The following is a 19,685-nucleotide window of genomic DNA, read 5'->3' as shown; positions in this document are numbered from 1 at the left end:
AAACATGGAAGGCTAATAATCACATGATCAAGTAATGGTTGATCATTTCTATGAATAATGATATAAGAGAAAACTTTCTTCTATATGCGACTGCAAATGAACTTTAGGACGCTGTCAAAGAATCCTACTCCAATTTTGAAAATACATCACAAATTTTCAAGACTGAAATCGCCCTTTATGACCTCCGCCAAGAAGACACGTATGTCACGCAATACTTTAACACTCTTACTCGGTATTGGCAACAATTAGATCTGTTTGAAACCTATTCTTGGAAGTTTACTGGTGACACTACTCTATACCGAAATATCATTGAGAAAATGAGAACTTTCAAGTTTCTTCATGGACTCAATAAAGAAATTGATGCAGTCAAGAGTAGTATCATGAGTATCGAGCCTCTTCCTCATGTCAAGGAAGCATTCTCATAGGTTCAATAGGAAGAGAGCAGGAAAATGGTCATGCTTGCTGCTTCCTCTAATCCATTAACTCAAGATTCTTCTGCTCTTGCTACCCGAGGACAACAAAAGGGACGACCATGGTGTGAGCATTGTCATAAATATGGACATTATTGAGAAACATGTTGGAAACTTCATGGAAAACATGTTGATTGGAAACCAAAATCATGGAAAGACAAAGAAACTCATGGAAATATGGTTGTTACTCCTTCAGGTTTTGTCGAAGGAAAATAGGACACATCCAAACCATCTCCTTTCACCAAAGAACAATTGGAGCCACTTTAGATAATTCTTAGTCAGTCCATTCAACCAAATACCACTCTTGGTATAGGGTTGTTGACCATTAAAGGTAACCATTCATTAGCCCTTATGGTCAGTAAACAACATATTAACCCTTGGGTTCTTGATTCTGGAGCATCATATCATATGACAAGAAATCCACGCATTGTTTCTGAGTTTCATGCAAGTCCAAAACATTACACAATAAAAATTGCAGATGACACATCCTCCAAAGTTGAGGGTGTGGGTTCAGTCAAAATAAACCAAAATCAAACCCTCAAATCTATTCTTCATGTTCTCAAATTGGAATATAATTTACTTTCTATTCGTAAAATTACATGTGAACTCAATTGTGTGGCTAAGTTTTACCCAGATATTTGTGTGTTTTAGGACTAGGGTTCGAGGAAAATGATTGGCAGTGCTAAGACATGTTATGGGCTCTATGTCTTACAAGATGACACTCTTTCTGTCAGGACATCTCAAAAATTCAACTTGTTCTCTTTGAATAACCACTCTCGTTCCAATAAATATAGTAATATCATGTTGTGGCCCTATCGTCTCAATCCCTCATTGTTTATTAATAAATGTCCTGACTCTCTTTGTTGTGAAATTTCCCAACTTAAAAACATACTCGAAACACTTATTATAGTATACCATACACACCTTTCAAACCATTTTTATTAATGCATAGCGACGCGTGGGGCCCTCATGAGTTAAGACTATAACTGGACAAAAATGGTTTGTATCTTTCATCGACGATCACACTAGGTTAGCCTGGGTGTATCTCAAGAATTCCAAATCAGAAGTGGGTTAAATTTTTAAAAATTTTCATTCTATGATTCAAACTCAATTTCACACCAATATTCAAATCCTCAAGATGGATAACGACAAAGAATTCTTAAATTCTACTCTTAGTTCTTATCTCACTCAACATGGTGTTCTACACTAAAGCTCCTGTGTAGACACCCTTCATCAAAATGGAACTGCTGAAAGAAAAAACTAACATCTCCTTAAAGTTGCTCGGTCTCTCATGTTTTCTACTCAAGTTCCCAAACACTTCTGGGGTGAAGCTGTTCTTACAACCACTTACCTTATAAACTAAATGCCCTTACGGGTTCTTAACTGTCAAACTGTCTTGATCCTAAAGTCTTTGGTTGCATTGGATTTGTACACAATCACTCTCATAGTTGTAGCAAGTTAGATCCCAAATCTATTAAGTGTATCTTTATTAGGTATTCATCGCATCAAAAGGGTTACAAATGTTATCCTCTAGCAACACGAAAAATATATAATTCTATGGATGTTACCTTCTTTGAAAATCATTCTTACTACAAAGTTGAGCTCTAGGGGGAGAATGTAAATGAATCTCATCTGGTACTTTGGTTCCTCCTCCTCCAACAACAACAACTTCTCTCGATTAAACATCAATTCTAAGGTGCATCTGGATGGCACCAACTACAACAATTGGATGCGCAACATCAAAATTGCCCTTCGCTTCGAAGACAAGGTATACTTCCTTGAAAAACCTTTGGATGAGATCGACAAATCAAAGGCCACTCCTGATGAAAGGTTGTCTACAGAAAACACTATAATGATGCCAAAAAAGTTGTGTGCATCATGGTGAAAACAATGACTCCAAAATTGCAAAGGAACTATGAGGATTACTGGTTGTACGAGATGAACAAGGACCTTATGGAGAAATACCATAAGCGAGCTCGTTAAGAAAAGTATGGGGTGGTAAAGTCCCTCATTGCTAGCAAGATGAAGGATGGAGAGTCTGTGAGTAACCACATTTCGAGAATGCAACGATACGTGGATAGGCTAATCAAGCTTAATCTGAATTTTGACGAAGAGCTGGCAATCGACATAGTGTTGAACTCTCTGCTAAGTTGTTATGATCAATTCACATTGACTTATCATTTGAACAACAAAAATGAAACTACTTTGTCATAATTGCACAACCTCCTTCAAAAAACAGAAGCAGGAATGAAAGGAAAAGGTATTGCCTCATCTCCTACAAGTGCATCTGTTCTGGCCATAGGTCAAGGGAAAGGGAAGAAGAGGAAAGGTCCTCCCAAACAAAACTATAAGGGAAAATCCCAAGTGGGGTCGTCAAGTACAGGACCTAAAGGAAAATCCAGTTCTGATGCTCCTCCTGTCTCTGACCCCAAAGAGGTCACTTGCTTCTATTGCAATGACAAGGGGCATTGGTAACGAAGATGTCTGAAATACTTGTAGGACATCAAGGATGGCAAGGTGAATCCAACATCGGCAGGTATTTACACTATCATATCTAATAACTCATCATATTCTCGTTCTTGCGTCCTTGATACAATATGAGGGTTTCATATTTGTTCTGGTTTGCAGGGGCTAAGAAGAAGTAAAGATGTGGAGCATGGAAAGATGAACTTGATCATAATAAATATGTGATCTTCACCTATCACCAAGATTGGAGTTTATAGCTTAGTGCTTATTAGTGGGTTAGGTTTAGATTTATTAAATTGTTGCTACTTGTCAGAGATGACATGAAACATCATTTCATTTCATGCTTTATTTAAACAAGCTTTTAAATATTCTTTTAATAATAATAATGGTTCTATTTCTGCTTATAAAAATGGTGTGTTTTTAATTTGAAGCTTTACCTTGTGATGGTGTGTACGAAATTGTCATGATTGTAGACAATTTAGGAAATAATGTTTTTCATATTGATTCGTCTAATGGTATAAACAAAGTGTGCTTATGGCATTGTCGTCTTGGACATGTTAACAAGAAATGCATGACCCAATTCCAAAAGGATAGAGTGTTGGAATCATTTTACTTAAGGTCAGATGATAAATGCAAGTCTTGTTTATTTGGAAAGATGACAAAATCACCTTTCACTAGTTCTTGTGAAACATGTGAAGGACTGTTGGATCTCAAACACACAGATGTGTGTGGACCCTTCAGATCCACCACAAGGGATGCCAATCGATTCTATGTGACTTTTACTGATGATTATAGCAGATATGGCTATATCTACTCAATCAAGCATAAGTCAGAAACCCTTAAAAAGTTCAAAGAGTTTAAGCAAGAAGTCGAGAATCAAATGGGCAAGAAGATAAAGAAGCTTAGATCCGATAGAGGCGATGAGTATCTTAATATTGAGCTCCACGACTACCTCAAGGAATGTGGAATAGTTTCGCAATTGACTCCTCCTAGGACACCACAACTTAATGATGTGGTTGAGAGGCATAATCGAACTTTGTTGGACATGGTTCATTCCATGATGAGTCGAGTTTCACTTCCAGTCTCCTTTTGGGGGTATGCCTTAGAGACTGTCGCCCACATTCTTAATCTTGTTCTAACAAAGAAAGTTGCCAAAACACCTAGACTTGGCAATGGAGCGGGTTTGGAGCGAATCGGCCTTGATCCAAACCTTTTTAACAAATTTCAAAATCCGATCCAAACCCGCTCCGTAACCCACAGGGTTTTAAATAATCAGACCCATACCCTTATCCATCGAATCAACAAATATCCAAACCCGCCACGTAACCCAAAGGTTTTTTAAATAATCAAACACATTTTAATTAATTCCTAAAATAAAATTTCTTAAATAAAAAAATGTATACTATATCTTAATACTTAAAATAACATTTTTTTAAATAAAAAAGTTGATTTAGAAAAGGACGTTACGTACTCGAAGAATTTAAATCGGAACTAAAATTCACTATTGCAACAACTTTGAATTGATTTATGAATGTCGGTTGTAGTGATAGTGAATAGCATTTGCCAAATTTTTTCATGTTAAAATTGATTTATTGAATTATAAATGGATATTACGATTTCTTGATGAATATAAATTGAATGACATTATGATTCTTGATAGAAGTCTATAAGTTTAGAAACCGAATTATCGATTCCTATGTAAAAGCATTTTTTCTTTGGCCTTTGCCCTTTGGACTTTTGATTAGAATTAAAATTAAACGTTAAGAAGTATAAAATATAAATGTATAATTCTAAAATTTATATGGGGCGGGTTATAAATTGAGCGGATCGGTGATGATCCATACCTGGCCCACTTAATAAAAGGGTTAGTGGGTATGGATCATTAACGGGTAAACGAATCAAAAACTACGCTCCAAACCCATATAATTTTTACGGGTTTGGATCAGATCCGGGTCAAAACCCGATCCATTACCAGGTCTAAAAACACCTCACGAGATGTGGAAAGGGAAGGTTCCCTCGTTAGAACATATCAAGGTTTGGGGTTGTGAATCCTTCGTAAGACAAGAGACTCACGAAAAGCTTAAACCTTGAAGTGAGAGATGTATTTTCATCAGCTACCCACATAAGTCCTTTGGATATTTGTTCTACAGACCTAGTGAGAACGTGGTCTTTATAGCACGAATGAGAGTTTTTCTCAAGAAAGAGCTAACATGCAAAGATGACAGTGGGGGTACTATTGATCTTGAAGAAATTCAAGAGTCAAAGGATGAAGGAAATTCTACAAATTATAGGGCTCAACCTGAGGAAGAAATTCCAGTTGAACCAATTGACAAGTCGTTACCTCTTAGGCGTTCCACTAGAGTTAGAATACAACCAGAGTTGTATGGTTTCCATATTACTGCAGAAGGTGATATGTTTATCTGTGATAGTACACTGGTAAATTTATGAACCGGATAACTACAAGGAAGCCATGGTAGGCCCTGAGTCAGCCAAGTGGAAAGAGGCAATGGACAACAAGATCAAGTTCATGTATGCCAATTAAGTTTAGAATTTGGTTAACAATGTACCAGGTCATAAGACAGTTGAGTGCAAATGGATCTTCAAGAAGAAGACTGACATGGATGGAAAGGTACACACTATCAAGACTCAACTGGTTGCGAACGACTTTACTCCAATCCCAGGGGTTGACTATGATGAGACCTTCTCACTAGTAGCTAAGATTAAATTTATTAGGATAATCCTTGCCATAGCTGCATTTCATGATTATGAAATTTGGCAGAATGATGTCAAAATTGCTTTCCTTAATGGGAAGTTGGTTGAGGATGTTTACATAAGTCATCCAGATAGAGTGTGTAAGCTTGAGAAATCAATCTATGGATTGAAACAAGCTTCTAGAAGTGAAGATGAATCTTGTGTATATGTCAAAGCTAGTGGGAGTATAGTAACCTTCCCAGTTTTGTTTGTTGACGACATACTTCTTATAGGAAACGACATTCCAACTTTGCAAGAAGCAAAGTCTTGGCTTTGAAAGTGTTTCGCTATGAAGGATCTGATGGGTTTTGAGCATTCTAACACTTCCTAAGTGTACATGCAAACCTAATAACCTTGGATCTATGTTTGTCTAATTCTCATGCAAAGTTGATTTCCAAGGTTATGATCCTATCTAGCATACATGGGGAACAATTTTAACTTAAATGAAAGATAGAACTACATACCTTGTTGTTGATTTTGATCCTTGAAACCTTGTGAGCCTAGCACCCCAAATGTGATGCCTCAAATGCTTCACACAACACCAAATGCTATTGAGTAAACTTGGAGAGAAAGTATAACACTCTAAAAATCGGCTCTAGCCCTCAAGCATACATGTGTAGCCTATTTTGGGAGAAACATGAGCTTTATATAGTGTTGACACATTTAGGGTTACACCATGTAAACCCTAATGTGTCATGACTCTTCATTTCCATGACCCATGGGTTTGTAACTCCCATGGAGCCTCCATGGAGCATCCAATGGGTTCAACCCAACTTGATTATCCATGGAGCCTCTTATCCCACTATATAAGTTATGGATGATTTACATAATCAACCCATATATTTAATTAGTTATCTTTTGATCACTTAATTAATTCTAAAATTAATTCTTGATCAAACTAATTAAATAATATTATTAATATATTAGAACTTATAATATATTAATAAACCACAAGTGTTATTTCTCTCATTTAGTCTATCCAAAATTAATTAATTCTAAAATTAATTCTTGATCAAACTAATTAAATAATATTATTAATATATTAGAACTTATAATATATTAATAAACCACAAGTGTTATTTCCAAGGTTTTGATCCTATCTAGCATACATGGGGAACAATTTTAACTTAAATGAAAGATAGAACTACATACCTTGTTGTTGATTTTGATCCTTGAAACCTTGTGAGCCTAGCACCCCAAATGTGATGCCTCAAATGCTTCACACAACACCAAATGCTATTGAGTAAACTTGGAGAGAAAGTATAACACTCTAAAAATCGGCTCTAGCCCTCAAGCATGCATGTGTAGCCTATTTTGGGAGAAACATGAGCTTTATATAGTGTTGACACATTTAGGGTTACACCATGTAAACCCTAATGTGTCATGACTCTTCATTTCCATGACCCATGGGTTTGTAACTCCCATGGAGCCTCCATGGAGCGTCCAATGGGTTCAACCCAACTTGATTATCCATGGAGCCTCTTATCCCACTATATAAGTTATGGATGATTTACATAATCAACCCATATATTTAATTAGTTATCTTTTGATCACTTAATTAATTCTAAAATTAATTCTTGATCAAACTAATTAAATAATATTATTAATATATTAGACCTTATAATATATTAATAAACCACAAGTGTTATTTCTCTCATTTAGTCTATCCAATTGCATGGTGCCATGCAACCCAAATGGACCATGCCGGTTCGGGTCAAGTACATACCAGAAATAGTTATGGACTTAGACACGTTATCCAACAGGATCTGGGAGAGGCTGCTTATAATTTTGGGGATAAGAATTTTGTGAAACAGGAGTAAAAGGCTAATTGGACTTAGTCAAAGTACCTATTTGGAAAAGGTGCTAAAGCATTTTAGCATGGAAAATTCCAAGAAATGAGAACTGCCTATACAGAGTAATACCAAGTTGAGTAAGACTCAGAGCCCAAGTACTGATGTAGAGATATCAAAGATGAGTAGAGTTCCATATGCTTTCGCCGTTGGATCTATCATTTATGCTATGATGTGTACTCGCCCTGATGTGGCTTTTGCTTTAAGCATGGTCAGTCGTTATCAGGGAAACCCAGGTAGAACTCACTGGATAACAGTTAAGAATATTCTTAAGTATATGCAAAGAACTAAGGACTGGGTCCTTGTGCTTGGTGTCAGTGATAAATTAAGAGTAACTGGGTATATTGATGCCAGCTTTCAGACAAACAGAGATAACTTTCGTTCTTAATCTAGTTGGGTGTTTACCCTTAATGGAGGAGCATTAAATTGGAAAAGTTCCAAACAGGAGACAATGGCTAATTCTACCTATGAATCAGAGTACATAGCAACGATCAAAGCATCAAATGAGGTGATTTAGTTAAAGAACCTCATTGGAGATCTTGGAATTGTTCCACCTATCAAGGAACCAATGAAGATTTTTTTTTGATAATGAAGGGGCGGTTACCTTAACAGAGGAACCAAGAAATGATGGCAGATAAAGACATATCGACAAAAAATATCATTTCATCATACATAGAGTAGAAGAAGGTCACCTCGTTGTGAAGAGGGTGTCATCAGAAGAAAATCCAACGAATCCCCTCAGAAAGGGTCTGAGTAGGGTCAAGCATATTCAATATGCTAGGAGCATTGGTCTGAAGGATGATATTAGTTTTAGTAGTTAGACAGGTATTTAGGAACTTGTAATGAAATAAATGCAATTGACTTTTGGTGATTAAGTAATGGAGATTTATTTATGAGTTGGATTACTACCTTCTGTCTATTATTTATTTTATGTTTCATTTTGCATGTTTTATTTCCCGAATAATTAGATTGTTCAAACATCCATAGTTGATCATACTTTTGGAAGTAAGTAGTGAATCAAGACTATCATGAATTGAATTGTAAATTGTCTAAAGGGTTTTAGACATAACAATGGTATTGCTGCAATATTCGTGAGTACTTTGAAATAGAGAATTTAAGTATTGGATTAACCCACGCTTAGAGAATTACTTCATGGAAATTATCATAAGTAATTATGAGATGATAATATCTTATAATCTTTAAACGAAGATATATGAGTTGTTGCTTACAAGTCGGTTGTGCATTGATGATACGTAAACGCATCAGTAAATTGATGTCATAAAATGTATTGTTGTGCATGATTTGATAAGTAAATAGTACAAGCATATAAGTTATATTTTATCTATTCCTTTTTACCCTTAGGGGGAAAAGGCGATATCTTTAGGTCCCTCAATGATTTCGTGTTCACTTATAGTGTCGGGCCCGACCAAGACTAAATTGATGTGTTCGATTAGTAGTTCTTTGTCGTTGCAAATCATAAATTGGGAAACAAAGTATTGGACATGAAATTGATTATGTTCCATGTCTCATGTCCGCACGATATCTTGAAGAACAAAGATCCCTTATCTTATGACACGTAACTGACTATTTCAGAGCTCGGTAGCAGTTTTGAGAGCTACAATTTGCTGATCAGTTTAGAAGAATATACTGGCAATTATAGTTATTAGACTTATCCAAGTGGGAGACTGTTGGATTAGGTGTCTAATCCCATAACTACAATTGGTATGTACGTAAATTTATAGTAGCACAATCCTTTTGGGTTACCCTCAAGGCTAGCAACTAGATAAGATGATTTTGGAGAAATAGGTTGATTTATTATTTGATTAATGAATTAAAATAAATGATTTATTAATATATTATGAAAATAATATATTAATTAGATACAATAATATTTAATTAATATTTAATCAAAAATTAATTTGGATTAATTTGGGATTAAAAGAATTAATTAAAAGTGCAGGGACTAAAATGAAATTATTCAACTGTTGACCAAGAGGGAACTAGAACCCTCCATAGGCCTTGGACGGTTTTCTATGGCCTAAGGGTTTCTAGAATAGTCTTTGGTGGATAAACATGAACGTGGATAACTGTCCGGTTTATGATTATCTTGGATTAGGGTTTATCTAGGGTTTCCTAACTGCACTATATAAACAACATAAACCCTATAATTTACCGCCACTCATTCACTTGAAGAGCCAAAGATGAAAATTTGAAGCCTCTCTCCTCCTTCTCAATCATCTTCCACTGTTAGTGTTAGGTGTGAACCACTAGAGGCATGACATTTGTGACGCTTGCTTTCAAGGCTTCAACAACATAAGGATTTGGATTGTTATTACAATATAACAATCAAGGTATGATTCTTCTAACCCTAACTGTGTATTTGGATTATATACTAGCATTCTAGGGTTTTCTATTTTGTTGTTCAAGTTGTATGTTCAATTAGAGAAAACATAGATCAAAATTATTTAGGGTTGCATGCACACATAGGATTATATGTTTTGCATAATACCCATCAGTTTGGTGAAGGAGTCGGTGGAAGTGAGGGATGACGTCGATACAAGGTATGTACGTACATGGAATATTTTAGTGTTAGGTAGGCCCCATACATATTAAAATATTTCATTTAATATGTTAATAATAAAGAAAACAAATAAAATAATCAACAAGGGTATTTTTGTCATTTCAAATTGGTTAGGGACGAAAAATGCAATAAAACCATACTATTGGGACGGTTTAAGTGCAAAAAAAAAAGTAAGGGAGCAAACAAGAAATTTTGACAAACCACAGGAACAATTTTAGTAATTTGTTCTAAAATCTATTTAAAAGGATGTCGGGAGAGAAAATCATCTTAATAGGGAGAGGGAGGATCAACACCGCTCGATGGTGGAGTTTGAGGATTTTTTTTTTTGATGAAGATGAGGTGAGAGTGGGGGGTATAGAAGCCACCATCCATTAGGCTTCTTTTAAATGTTTTTAATGAGGGTAAAGAACGGTCATTAGTGAAGGCAGAGGAATTTTTTCACTGGGGAAGGCATCATCATCACCAAAACTCATCATGCGGCTGGAGACAACATGATATCTTTGTTCCTCAATCTAATTGTCTAGTTCTCTCTTTCTCACAATATTTGTGTCTCTCTTTATGATGTCCGACGAGAGTGTCGATTGTCGACGATGAGGGTCCATCCCCATCTCTTTTTCTCGTGTGTTTTCTCTCCCTAATTTTAAAGTGGAAACACATAAGAGGTGAGAGAGAAATGATTGGGAATATTAACCTCACATAAGAGGGTTAAATTAGTTTTTGTATTAACCTCAAAAGATAAACAAAATAGAAATTAATTTTAGGGGTTGATGTATATTCTTATTTTTATAATTAAATTTAGTTTTTTTTTTATAAAATAAAAGAAATTAAAAATATAAAAATAGTCATTTTATATAGTTTGGAGTCCATTTATGCAAGTTTTAGCATCCGTAAAAGACTGATCCGTGCAAGTTTAGAAACCACAAGGGGTTATTTGCATTAAAAATAAATAGTAAAGATTAAAAAATTATGAACTTTAATAAACCACATAGACTATTTATATAATTTTATCTAAAAGAAAAACTCTAAAACTTATTATTACTATATTTTTATGGATGAAGTTATAATGAAATGAAAATATTAAATTTACACCATCATTACAACTTCAGGCAAACCAGCAATCGAAATCCTGCCTTTTCATCGATCTCATGCAAGAATTTTTCTTCCAAATTGCTGTGGTTAGGAAATAAGAACTTGTTCAAAAAAATTGGTTCGTTTTTTTTATTAGAAATGCGGACAAATTCAAGTCAACATCAACAAAGTCAAAGCTTTCATGGGAAGCTTATGTTTTCTGTTTACTCATCAGCGTCCCTGGCAATCTTTCAGTATGAAAAACACACCTTAAATACGCCTATTCTACTTCAAGGCAATCAATCCACTCCAAAAATGGTAAACACCAGAGCCAAAGTCCAAAAGATCCAGAACACCATGAAGCTCTGCTTCATGGAAGCTGCCATGGCGGATTCCACTCAACTGACGACTCAGTCTGGAGCTCTGATCGGTTCCAACGATGAACTTTTAATTGAAATCCTTCGCCGGCTTCCAGTTACCTCTGTTCTTCGATTCAAATCTGTATCCAAACACTGGCGTTCCCTTTTGAGTCACCGGCGTTTTACCCTACTGTATAAAAATGCTTCCTCTGGCCTTTTTGTTCGCAATTTGTATATTCCATTTAATAATGAAGACCGAAGCACTCCTCCTTTTCGTAAGCTCGACTTCTATCATGATCCTAGTGGTATTACAATCGTTCAGTCTTGTAATGGATTGCTGCTTTGCTGTAGCGATCGGGGGCATGTACGTGCTCGTAGATATTACATATTCAATCCCACAACCAAGCAATTTTCCCTCCTCCCATCGGTTCCCGGAGGCATGGATGTTCGTAAAACCATCCGTTTTATGGGTCTGGCATTTCATCAAACAGATTGTGTTCACTACAAAGTTGTTTGCTTTCATCGTGCTAAACCTGATGAGTATCTGTTTGCTAAACCTGATGAGGATCTGTTTCGGATTCAAATCTACTCATCTGAGACAGGGAAATGGAAGATTTCAGATCAATCTTTCTCTGCGCCTTATTATACGAGCTTCAGCTCTGGAGTTTATTTGAATCACGCGCTTTACTGGGCTCCCACCTGTGTTAGTCCATCGTACTTTAAGCTCGACACAGAAGAGATACAATCGCTGCCATTGCCGATGGCGGTGGCATCTTTTGGAGGTTATCGAGACGGAGCAATGCCCCTTTACTTTGGGGAGTCACAAGGCCATCTACATTTGGGGGAGAGGGTCGATCGCTTTGAGAGTCATTTACAGCTGAATGTGTATGAGATGTTGAACGATCATTCTGGGTGGTTTCTCAAGTATGGAGTGGAGCTTGATGAGGTTCCGATTGCGTACCCGGAGATGATCCATAGCTACTTAGATCCATCGAGCCCGCATTATTACAAATTCGAATTTTTTGATGTGGTTAGGGGTGAAGAAGAAGAAGAAATGTTCATTGTGATCAAGATTCCAGGAAAGATTATAAGGTACAACGTTGTGGACAAGAGTTTCAAGGCGATATTTGATCTTAATCATCTGTACGCCATTTCCTATGGACGAATCGGTCACTCGGAAGTTCATCGCTATATCGAAACCTTGGCTTCTTTCTGACATAGGAAAGCTTATAGGTGTTATTATATAGAAAAAGTATTTTAGTATGGTAAATGTTATACGTGTATTGTTATTATAGCTAATAAATAAAAAACATATATGTAAAAAATATAAATACGTTGTTATTAGGAAATATATACAGTGCACTTGTTTATAGGTAAGAAAAATACTTGGATGGCAAATCGGAAAGTTGTGTCGTATTTATAAGGTTGGAGTCTCTTATTTTGTCACATTGTCATTTAGGCGTCACATGTGATTTTTACCAAAAAAATGTAGTTTTTTGCCACACTCAAAGAGTGGTGTCACATTTGTTTTTGTTTGAAAATTTTATTCATTCTTTCTTTTATACCCGGCGCATTTTGTCCACCATTGGTCTCCTTTGCTTTGTCCCTTCCCATTGGGGGGGGGGGGGGGGGGGGGACTTCAACGGACTTATCGGAATGACGAAAAAATTCATAATTGAAGACATTATTGAAGACACTTGTCCTTTCAATGTGGAAGGGATTATTATATTTATCATTATGTAAAGTGTCGGTAGAATAATTAGGAGTGTTATTTTATTTATAAAAGTGTCGGTATGATATATCTATGTAAAGTGTCGGTAAGTGTCAATTATATTATTAGTGATGTAACATAAAGTGTGTAACCCTCAATAGTCTAGGGGGCTATAATGTAAATATGTATGTTATATTGCAATCGACGATTGCAACAATAATTGTAACCGGCTCTCTTGAGCCTATAAATAGGGTCTTTGCCCAAATGAAATAAACAAGCTAAGTTTGAGTGTTTAAGACTTGAGTTGATCTCAATTGTCTTCTCTGTTGAAATAGTTGTTCTATTTCTGAATAGCAGAGTTCTATCCAAACATATCCATATAATCATCTAATCATTCAACACAATTTATCATCAAACTAATCCAACGCATCATTCAGGTATAACCTTCTGCATCATTCAGGTATAATCTTTTCTTAATCTTTATTAATTCCGTCATGTTGTTAAATTTATCAAATCAATTAATCCGTCATCATATTATATTAAATTTGGTATCAGAGTTAAGTAACGTTCTTATTATTTTACATATTCAATCTATCGTTAATAAGAAAATAAACATATGCAACATTGTAAACATAATAATGAAAGATCATTGTTTTTAAATACTTATATTTAAAAAGTCATCACCAACAACTAAGATATTTATCATAAGAAGATTTAATATCATAAATATGTCTAAAGATATTTTCAATCGTTATATTACTTTTATTTCTTCATGATAATATCATTTTGAGTTTTTACAAAATTTGAAATTTTATTAAAATAATACTCGTTTTTAAAAATAATCAAATTAATCAAATTCATGCTTAAAATATATATTTATGTCTAACAAAATATTGATGAATTGTATACCTAATAGAAATATTATTTTAAAAATACAACAAATCCATGAATCTATAAATAATTCTGAGCAAAATCTCAAGGATTCCTACAAACCTCATAATCAAGGTACGGTTTTAAACAATAACTATATTCATGATGTTAGATATTTTATAAAAACTAGTATTAAAATTCGTTATAAGCAAATACGTCATCTAAAAACAAAATTATTTGTATTTTAAAAAAAACATATAACTTCTAAATATTAATAAGCATTCATTTGTACTATTATTTCTATCCTTAGTATGACCGTCTTTATTTGTCACCATAAACATTATATAAATAATCATCATTATAAGTCATTCAAGCTATAAGTATGAGTTTTTCAAGCCTAAATACAAATAAACAAGAATTAAAATTTTTTCGTAAAACATTAAAACAGTCTAAAAAATTTCTTCTAAATTTAAAAATAGACTCGAACATATCAATAATAAATTATATATATAATATTGAAGCAATACATATAATAAATAATAGTATAAATTGGAAACAAGAACAAATAAAAAACCTTGAAGATAAAATAACCAAATTAATTTGTTAAATAAATTTTAAAATAGAAAAAGCATTAATAATAACTAATTCACTAAGAAAAAGAAACTAAAAATTTTATTTAATATATATGGGAACTTTACAAGAAAAAGTAGAAACACTAACTAAATTATTTGCAGCATTAGAAATTCCGTCTGAAATTCAAGAAAATAATATAATCGAAAATAATTCAGATAATGATGACGCAGAAGTAATATATGATTTTTCTTCAGATGATGAAAACCCTTATTTAAATCCATATAGAGATTCACAACACAATTTTGGATTAAAACGAAAACAATCATATGTTGAAGATGATTATCAAAGTCAATACATATATGGACCACCTTCGTTAGAAGAAAATTTTTTATATAGACAAGGAATGGTAAAAAACAAACAAAATAAATGGGAAAAAAATACATCCACAATATATACCTAAACTATTTACTTTTCCAACAAATTCAGATATTCTTTTTATTGATTGTGAGCAAAATCCCGAAGCAAAAATTCAAGAATGGAGTAATAAAATGGGAATTCAAATTCAACTAACTAAAGAATTAAGAAATCTACATCCAAAAAAATTTCTTAATTATATTATACATAAAACACAGGGCAATGCATATCGTTTCCTTTCATCTCTCGATGAAACAGAGACAATGGTGATAGCTACCACTGGCGCCATGGAAACATTTAAAAATGTATTAAATCGGCTTATTCAAGAATTCATAGGAAAACAAATAGAAGATAAAACATCTCAAGAAGCTTTTCAATTAGAATCATTATGGCATTTAACTAATTTACGAATTTGTAACATGTGTTATTTAGATCCATTTATATGCGAATATTCTGAACATTATTATAATCTGGATTTTACTAGAAAAAAGATAGCATTAGACATGTTTTACCAAAAATTACCATCATTAGTAAGTCAAAGTGTAATAAAAGATTTCCAAGAAGCATTACAACAAAATAAAATTGCAGATACTTTAGGAGCAAAGATAAGTATATTAAAAGCATGGATGCAGAAAAAATGTTTAGAACAAAAAACAACACAAGATGCAAGAATTGATTTATGCTGTGATACCCTATCTAATAAAGTTAATCAATATGGTTGTAAAGATAATAAAAAACAAAAATATAAAAAGAAAATTTGGAAAAAACAAACCTATAAACCTAAATATAAACAATATTATAAACAAGGTGAAAGAAAATATTTTCGAGACAGAAAACAATATAAGAAAAAATATCAATCTAACACAAACTATTGTCCATCTAATAAAAAAGATTGTAAATGTTGGATATGTCAAGAAGACGGACACAAAGCCTACGAATGTCCAAAAAAGACTAAAAAAGAAAAAGAAACAAACTTACTAAAAATTGCATATGATCTTGGCTATGAACGTATAGAAGATTCAGAGATAGATTCAGATATAGATATTTATGCATATACAACTGATACTGATTCTGATTCAGGTAAACAGTCCTATGAAGGAGGCATTATTGGGTTTAGAACATGAGGGAAACCTCATATCTAACCTATCCAAAGTATACATTGCTAAAGCATACATTGGTATGAAAATACCATCCAAAGTAAACAATGATAAAGTATACAGTGATATGAAAATATCACCAAAGCATACATTGATATGAAAATTCTCATATCATCATTTAAAATATTAAAAGCAAACATCATTAAGCAATCATTCAGGTACCCAAAAGGCGCAAATATTCATTCATTGAAATGGAAGCCATCATGAAGCAGGTCAAACACCAGCTCAAACAAAAAGAGGAGCAAGAGGCATCATTAATCAGACAGCTTGAAGTAATCAAACGAGAAAAAGATCAACTACAACAAACAATACAAATTCTATCATCCTGTTCAGCATCTAAAGAAGAAGCAGCCAGCAGCTCAACAACAAAGCAACCAAAAGAAGAAATTTAAGAAATATCATCCGATGAAAGCCAACAAACCATGACGCCAAACCATAAGGAATATCCACCACTACAAACAGATCATAAAAAGAAATGGTACGTAATTTTCAACGGGGGAAACAAAGGAGTATATGACGACTGGGGAATCGCCAGTTCATATATTCTTGGAAAAAAATATCATTCACAAAAGCTACAGAACGAAAAATGAAGCAAAAACCGCATACAACGAAGCATACAAAGCAGCAATAAAAGATAACGTCGAATGTTCAAAAACAGTTCTCCTAACACCACAAAAACCTATATCTAGCTTCACACCACAAAAACCCGTATCCATCCCAAAATCCCTTAACCAGTTAAATGCAAAAATTGCCCTTGAATCCATTCTATCAACAAAAGAAAAAGAAGCCATGAAAAAACCATCTGCCAAAAAATTTGCCGAATTATGGGACAGCCTCATTTCATACACCGAGGTCCATTCTTTGATGGGCTTTTACCCAGTAGCCAGACGCCCAGGTCCTAAAGCAGTCTTCTTAGCCGACCTATCAGATCCTATGACTTTATGGGATTATTTTATTCATGGATTCATCGACACCATCTATTTAGAAGGCACCAATCTACACTGCATCAGCGAGTTCCCTTCTGCTGTGCAAACCATCATCAGAAATTATAAAGTACGATTTGCAAAACAGGAAAGAGGATTATTCATTAAAATGCACTCTAGCTACCCAATTTTTGATGAAGACTCTCAACTAATTGTCCCAAGTATTACTTTCGCAAATATGGGAATAAGCAATGGCTCAAAGCCAACAAAAGATGATCTACCACGAGAATCACCAACACAAGATCACCTAATATTTGCACTCACCGGTGTCTATTTAGCATCATCACGCATAGGCAATGGTAAAGATCAGAAGTCAAGAATCAGAGTGAACTACGCCAGTAAAACCTTCATTATCTATTCGTTAACAGACAGTGAAATCACTCCGGAAGCAATGAAAGCAATCGAAACTTTCGAACAACCTTTCGAAAAGTTTTCTCATCAACTAGCTGAATTACCTTTTGATATCAAAAAACAACTTTGCAAACATATTATGCATGCACCAAGACACAATTGCAGTCACTGTTCAGAAAACACAGAAGAAACACCGTTCATGGAAGATTAACAATGAAAGAAGAAATTATTCAAAAATATGTCTTTTCGGAGGCGGGAGGAATGACGTAAGCAATGACGAAAAAATTCATAATTGAAGACATTATTGAAGACACCTGTCCTTTCAATGTGGAAGGGATTATTATATTTATCATTATGTAAAGTGTCGGTAGAATAATCAGGAGTGTTATTTTATTTTATAAAAGTGTCGGTAAGATATTTCTATGTAAAGTGTCGGTAAGTGTCAATTATATTATTCGTGATGTAACATAAAGTGTGTAATCCTCAATAGTCTAGGGGGCTATAATGTAAATATGTATGTTATATTGCAATCGAACGATTGCAACAATAATTGTAACTGGCTCTCTTGAGCCTATAAATAGGGCCTTTGCCCAAATGAAATAAACAAGCTAAGTTTGAGTGTTTAAGACTTGAGTTGATCTCAATTGTCTTCTCTGTTGAAATAGTTGTTCTATTTCTGAATAGCAGAGTTCTATCCAAACATATCCATATAATCATCTAATCATTCAACACAATTTATCATCAAACTAATCCAACGCATCATTCAGGTATAACCTTCTGCATCATTCAGGTATAATCTTTTCTTAATCTTTATTAATTCCGTCATGTTGTTAAATTTATCAAATTTATTAATTCTGTCATGTTGTTAAAATTATCAAATCAATTACGGGTGCAAACGAGCCAAGCTACTCGTGAGCTACTCGGGATCGGATCGATAAAAGTTCGACTCGAAACCGATTTTAAACGAGCCCGAGCCGAGCTCGAGCTTAATATTAAGCTCGTTTATTAAATGAGCTCAAGCTCGAGCCTATGTCACTAAGCTCGATTAGGCTCGCGAGCCTAAATGAGCCTTTATATAAAATAATTTATTATTTTTTTTATATTAAAATAAAAACATATTTCGGGATTAGGGATTTAGGGTATTAGTAAACGAGCTTCTTAACGAGCTCGAGCCGAACTTAAGCTTATTTAGGCACGTCAGACAAAAAACGAGCCGAGCCCGAGCCTAAATCGAGCTTGTATAATTATTTATGAGATCGAGCCGAGCTTAGTACAAGAAGCTCGAATCGAGCTGAGCTAAAGCTCGAGCCTCACATAACTTAAACGAGCCCGAGCCGAGCCAGACCAGGCTCGGGCTCGGCTCGACTCGTTTGCACCCCTACATCCGATGTAGTGTAATCGGATTCAGATGTTCTTGAGTGTTTTGAGTCACTATTGATATGTTTGTCGGATGTTTTGCTGTTTTGCCATTTTAGTTATCTTTGAATAGATTCCGAACTTCAAAAAACTTGAAAACCTTCTTTTGCTCTTTTTGTTACACGTTAAAAGCTTTTTGCAAAATTACATTGTCACTTTTCCCGCTTTTCCATTACCGTTTCATGTTGTTATACAAATCGTTAAACAACATGACTTCTTTGTTCATCTTTCCCCATTTCAAATATATTTGATGTTTAGAAAGATATGGTGATAGGTTCATTCCTTTGTGGAACCTAGCTCTAACACGCATAAAAATTCAGAGATGTTTTTGGTCTGCTCCTGTCATCGGATTTTCTAAAACGTCAATCCATGACTGTGCGTCTGTGCCAATACTAACACTTCTTGGGGTTCCCATGATTTAGCCTCAATGTTCTCTTTTCTTTTATTTTGTGCTTGATCGGGTTGAGCTTCTTGAAAAAATTCGGGTTCGAAATCGGAAATGGGTGTTCACGATTGTGATTGTGTTTGTGGAACAAATTCGTGTCGTGTTTGTGAAACATACTCCAGTTGAGACACAAACTCAAAAGGATTAAAATTTGGGTCGAGTTGTGGTTGTTTGTGGAAGTGGTTATGTAGGTCGTTGTGGTTATGAGATTTGTTGTGGA

General features: G+C 34.5%; 2 protein-coding genes across 2 annotated transcripts; both read left to right on the top strand.

Annotated features, from left to right (window-relative positions):
• Positions 1–11,232: 11,232 nt before the first annotated feature.
• On the top strand, positions 11,233–12,915 carry LOC111901601 (F-box protein At5g07610). The gene has a single exon (XM_023897474.3). It carries the CDS (start codon positions 11,346–11,348, stop codon positions 12,759–12,761), a length of 1,416 nt encoding a protein of 471 aa, XP_023753242.3. The 5' UTR covers positions 11,233–11,345; the 3' UTR covers positions 12,762–12,915.
• A 3,868-nt stretch (positions 12,916–16,783) lies between these two features.
• Positions 16,784–17,815, top strand: LOC111901782 (uncharacterized). The gene has a single exon (XM_023897653.1). It carries the CDS (start codon positions 16,784–16,786, stop codon positions 17,813–17,815), a length of 1,032 nt encoding a protein of 343 aa, XP_023753421.1.
• Positions 17,816–19,685: the final 1,870 nt, after the last annotated feature.

This window comes from Lactuca sativa, chromosome 9, assembly GCF_002870075.4.
Source record: "Lactuca sativa cultivar Salinas chromosome 9, Lsat_Salinas_v11, whole genome shotgun sequence".
Taxonomy (NCBI): Eukaryota; Viridiplantae; Streptophyta; class Magnoliopsida; order Asterales; family Asteraceae; genus Lactuca; species Lactuca sativa.
The sequence above is the reverse complement of the archived record's forward strand: the minus strand, read 5'-3'. Positions and strand labels throughout refer to the sequence as shown.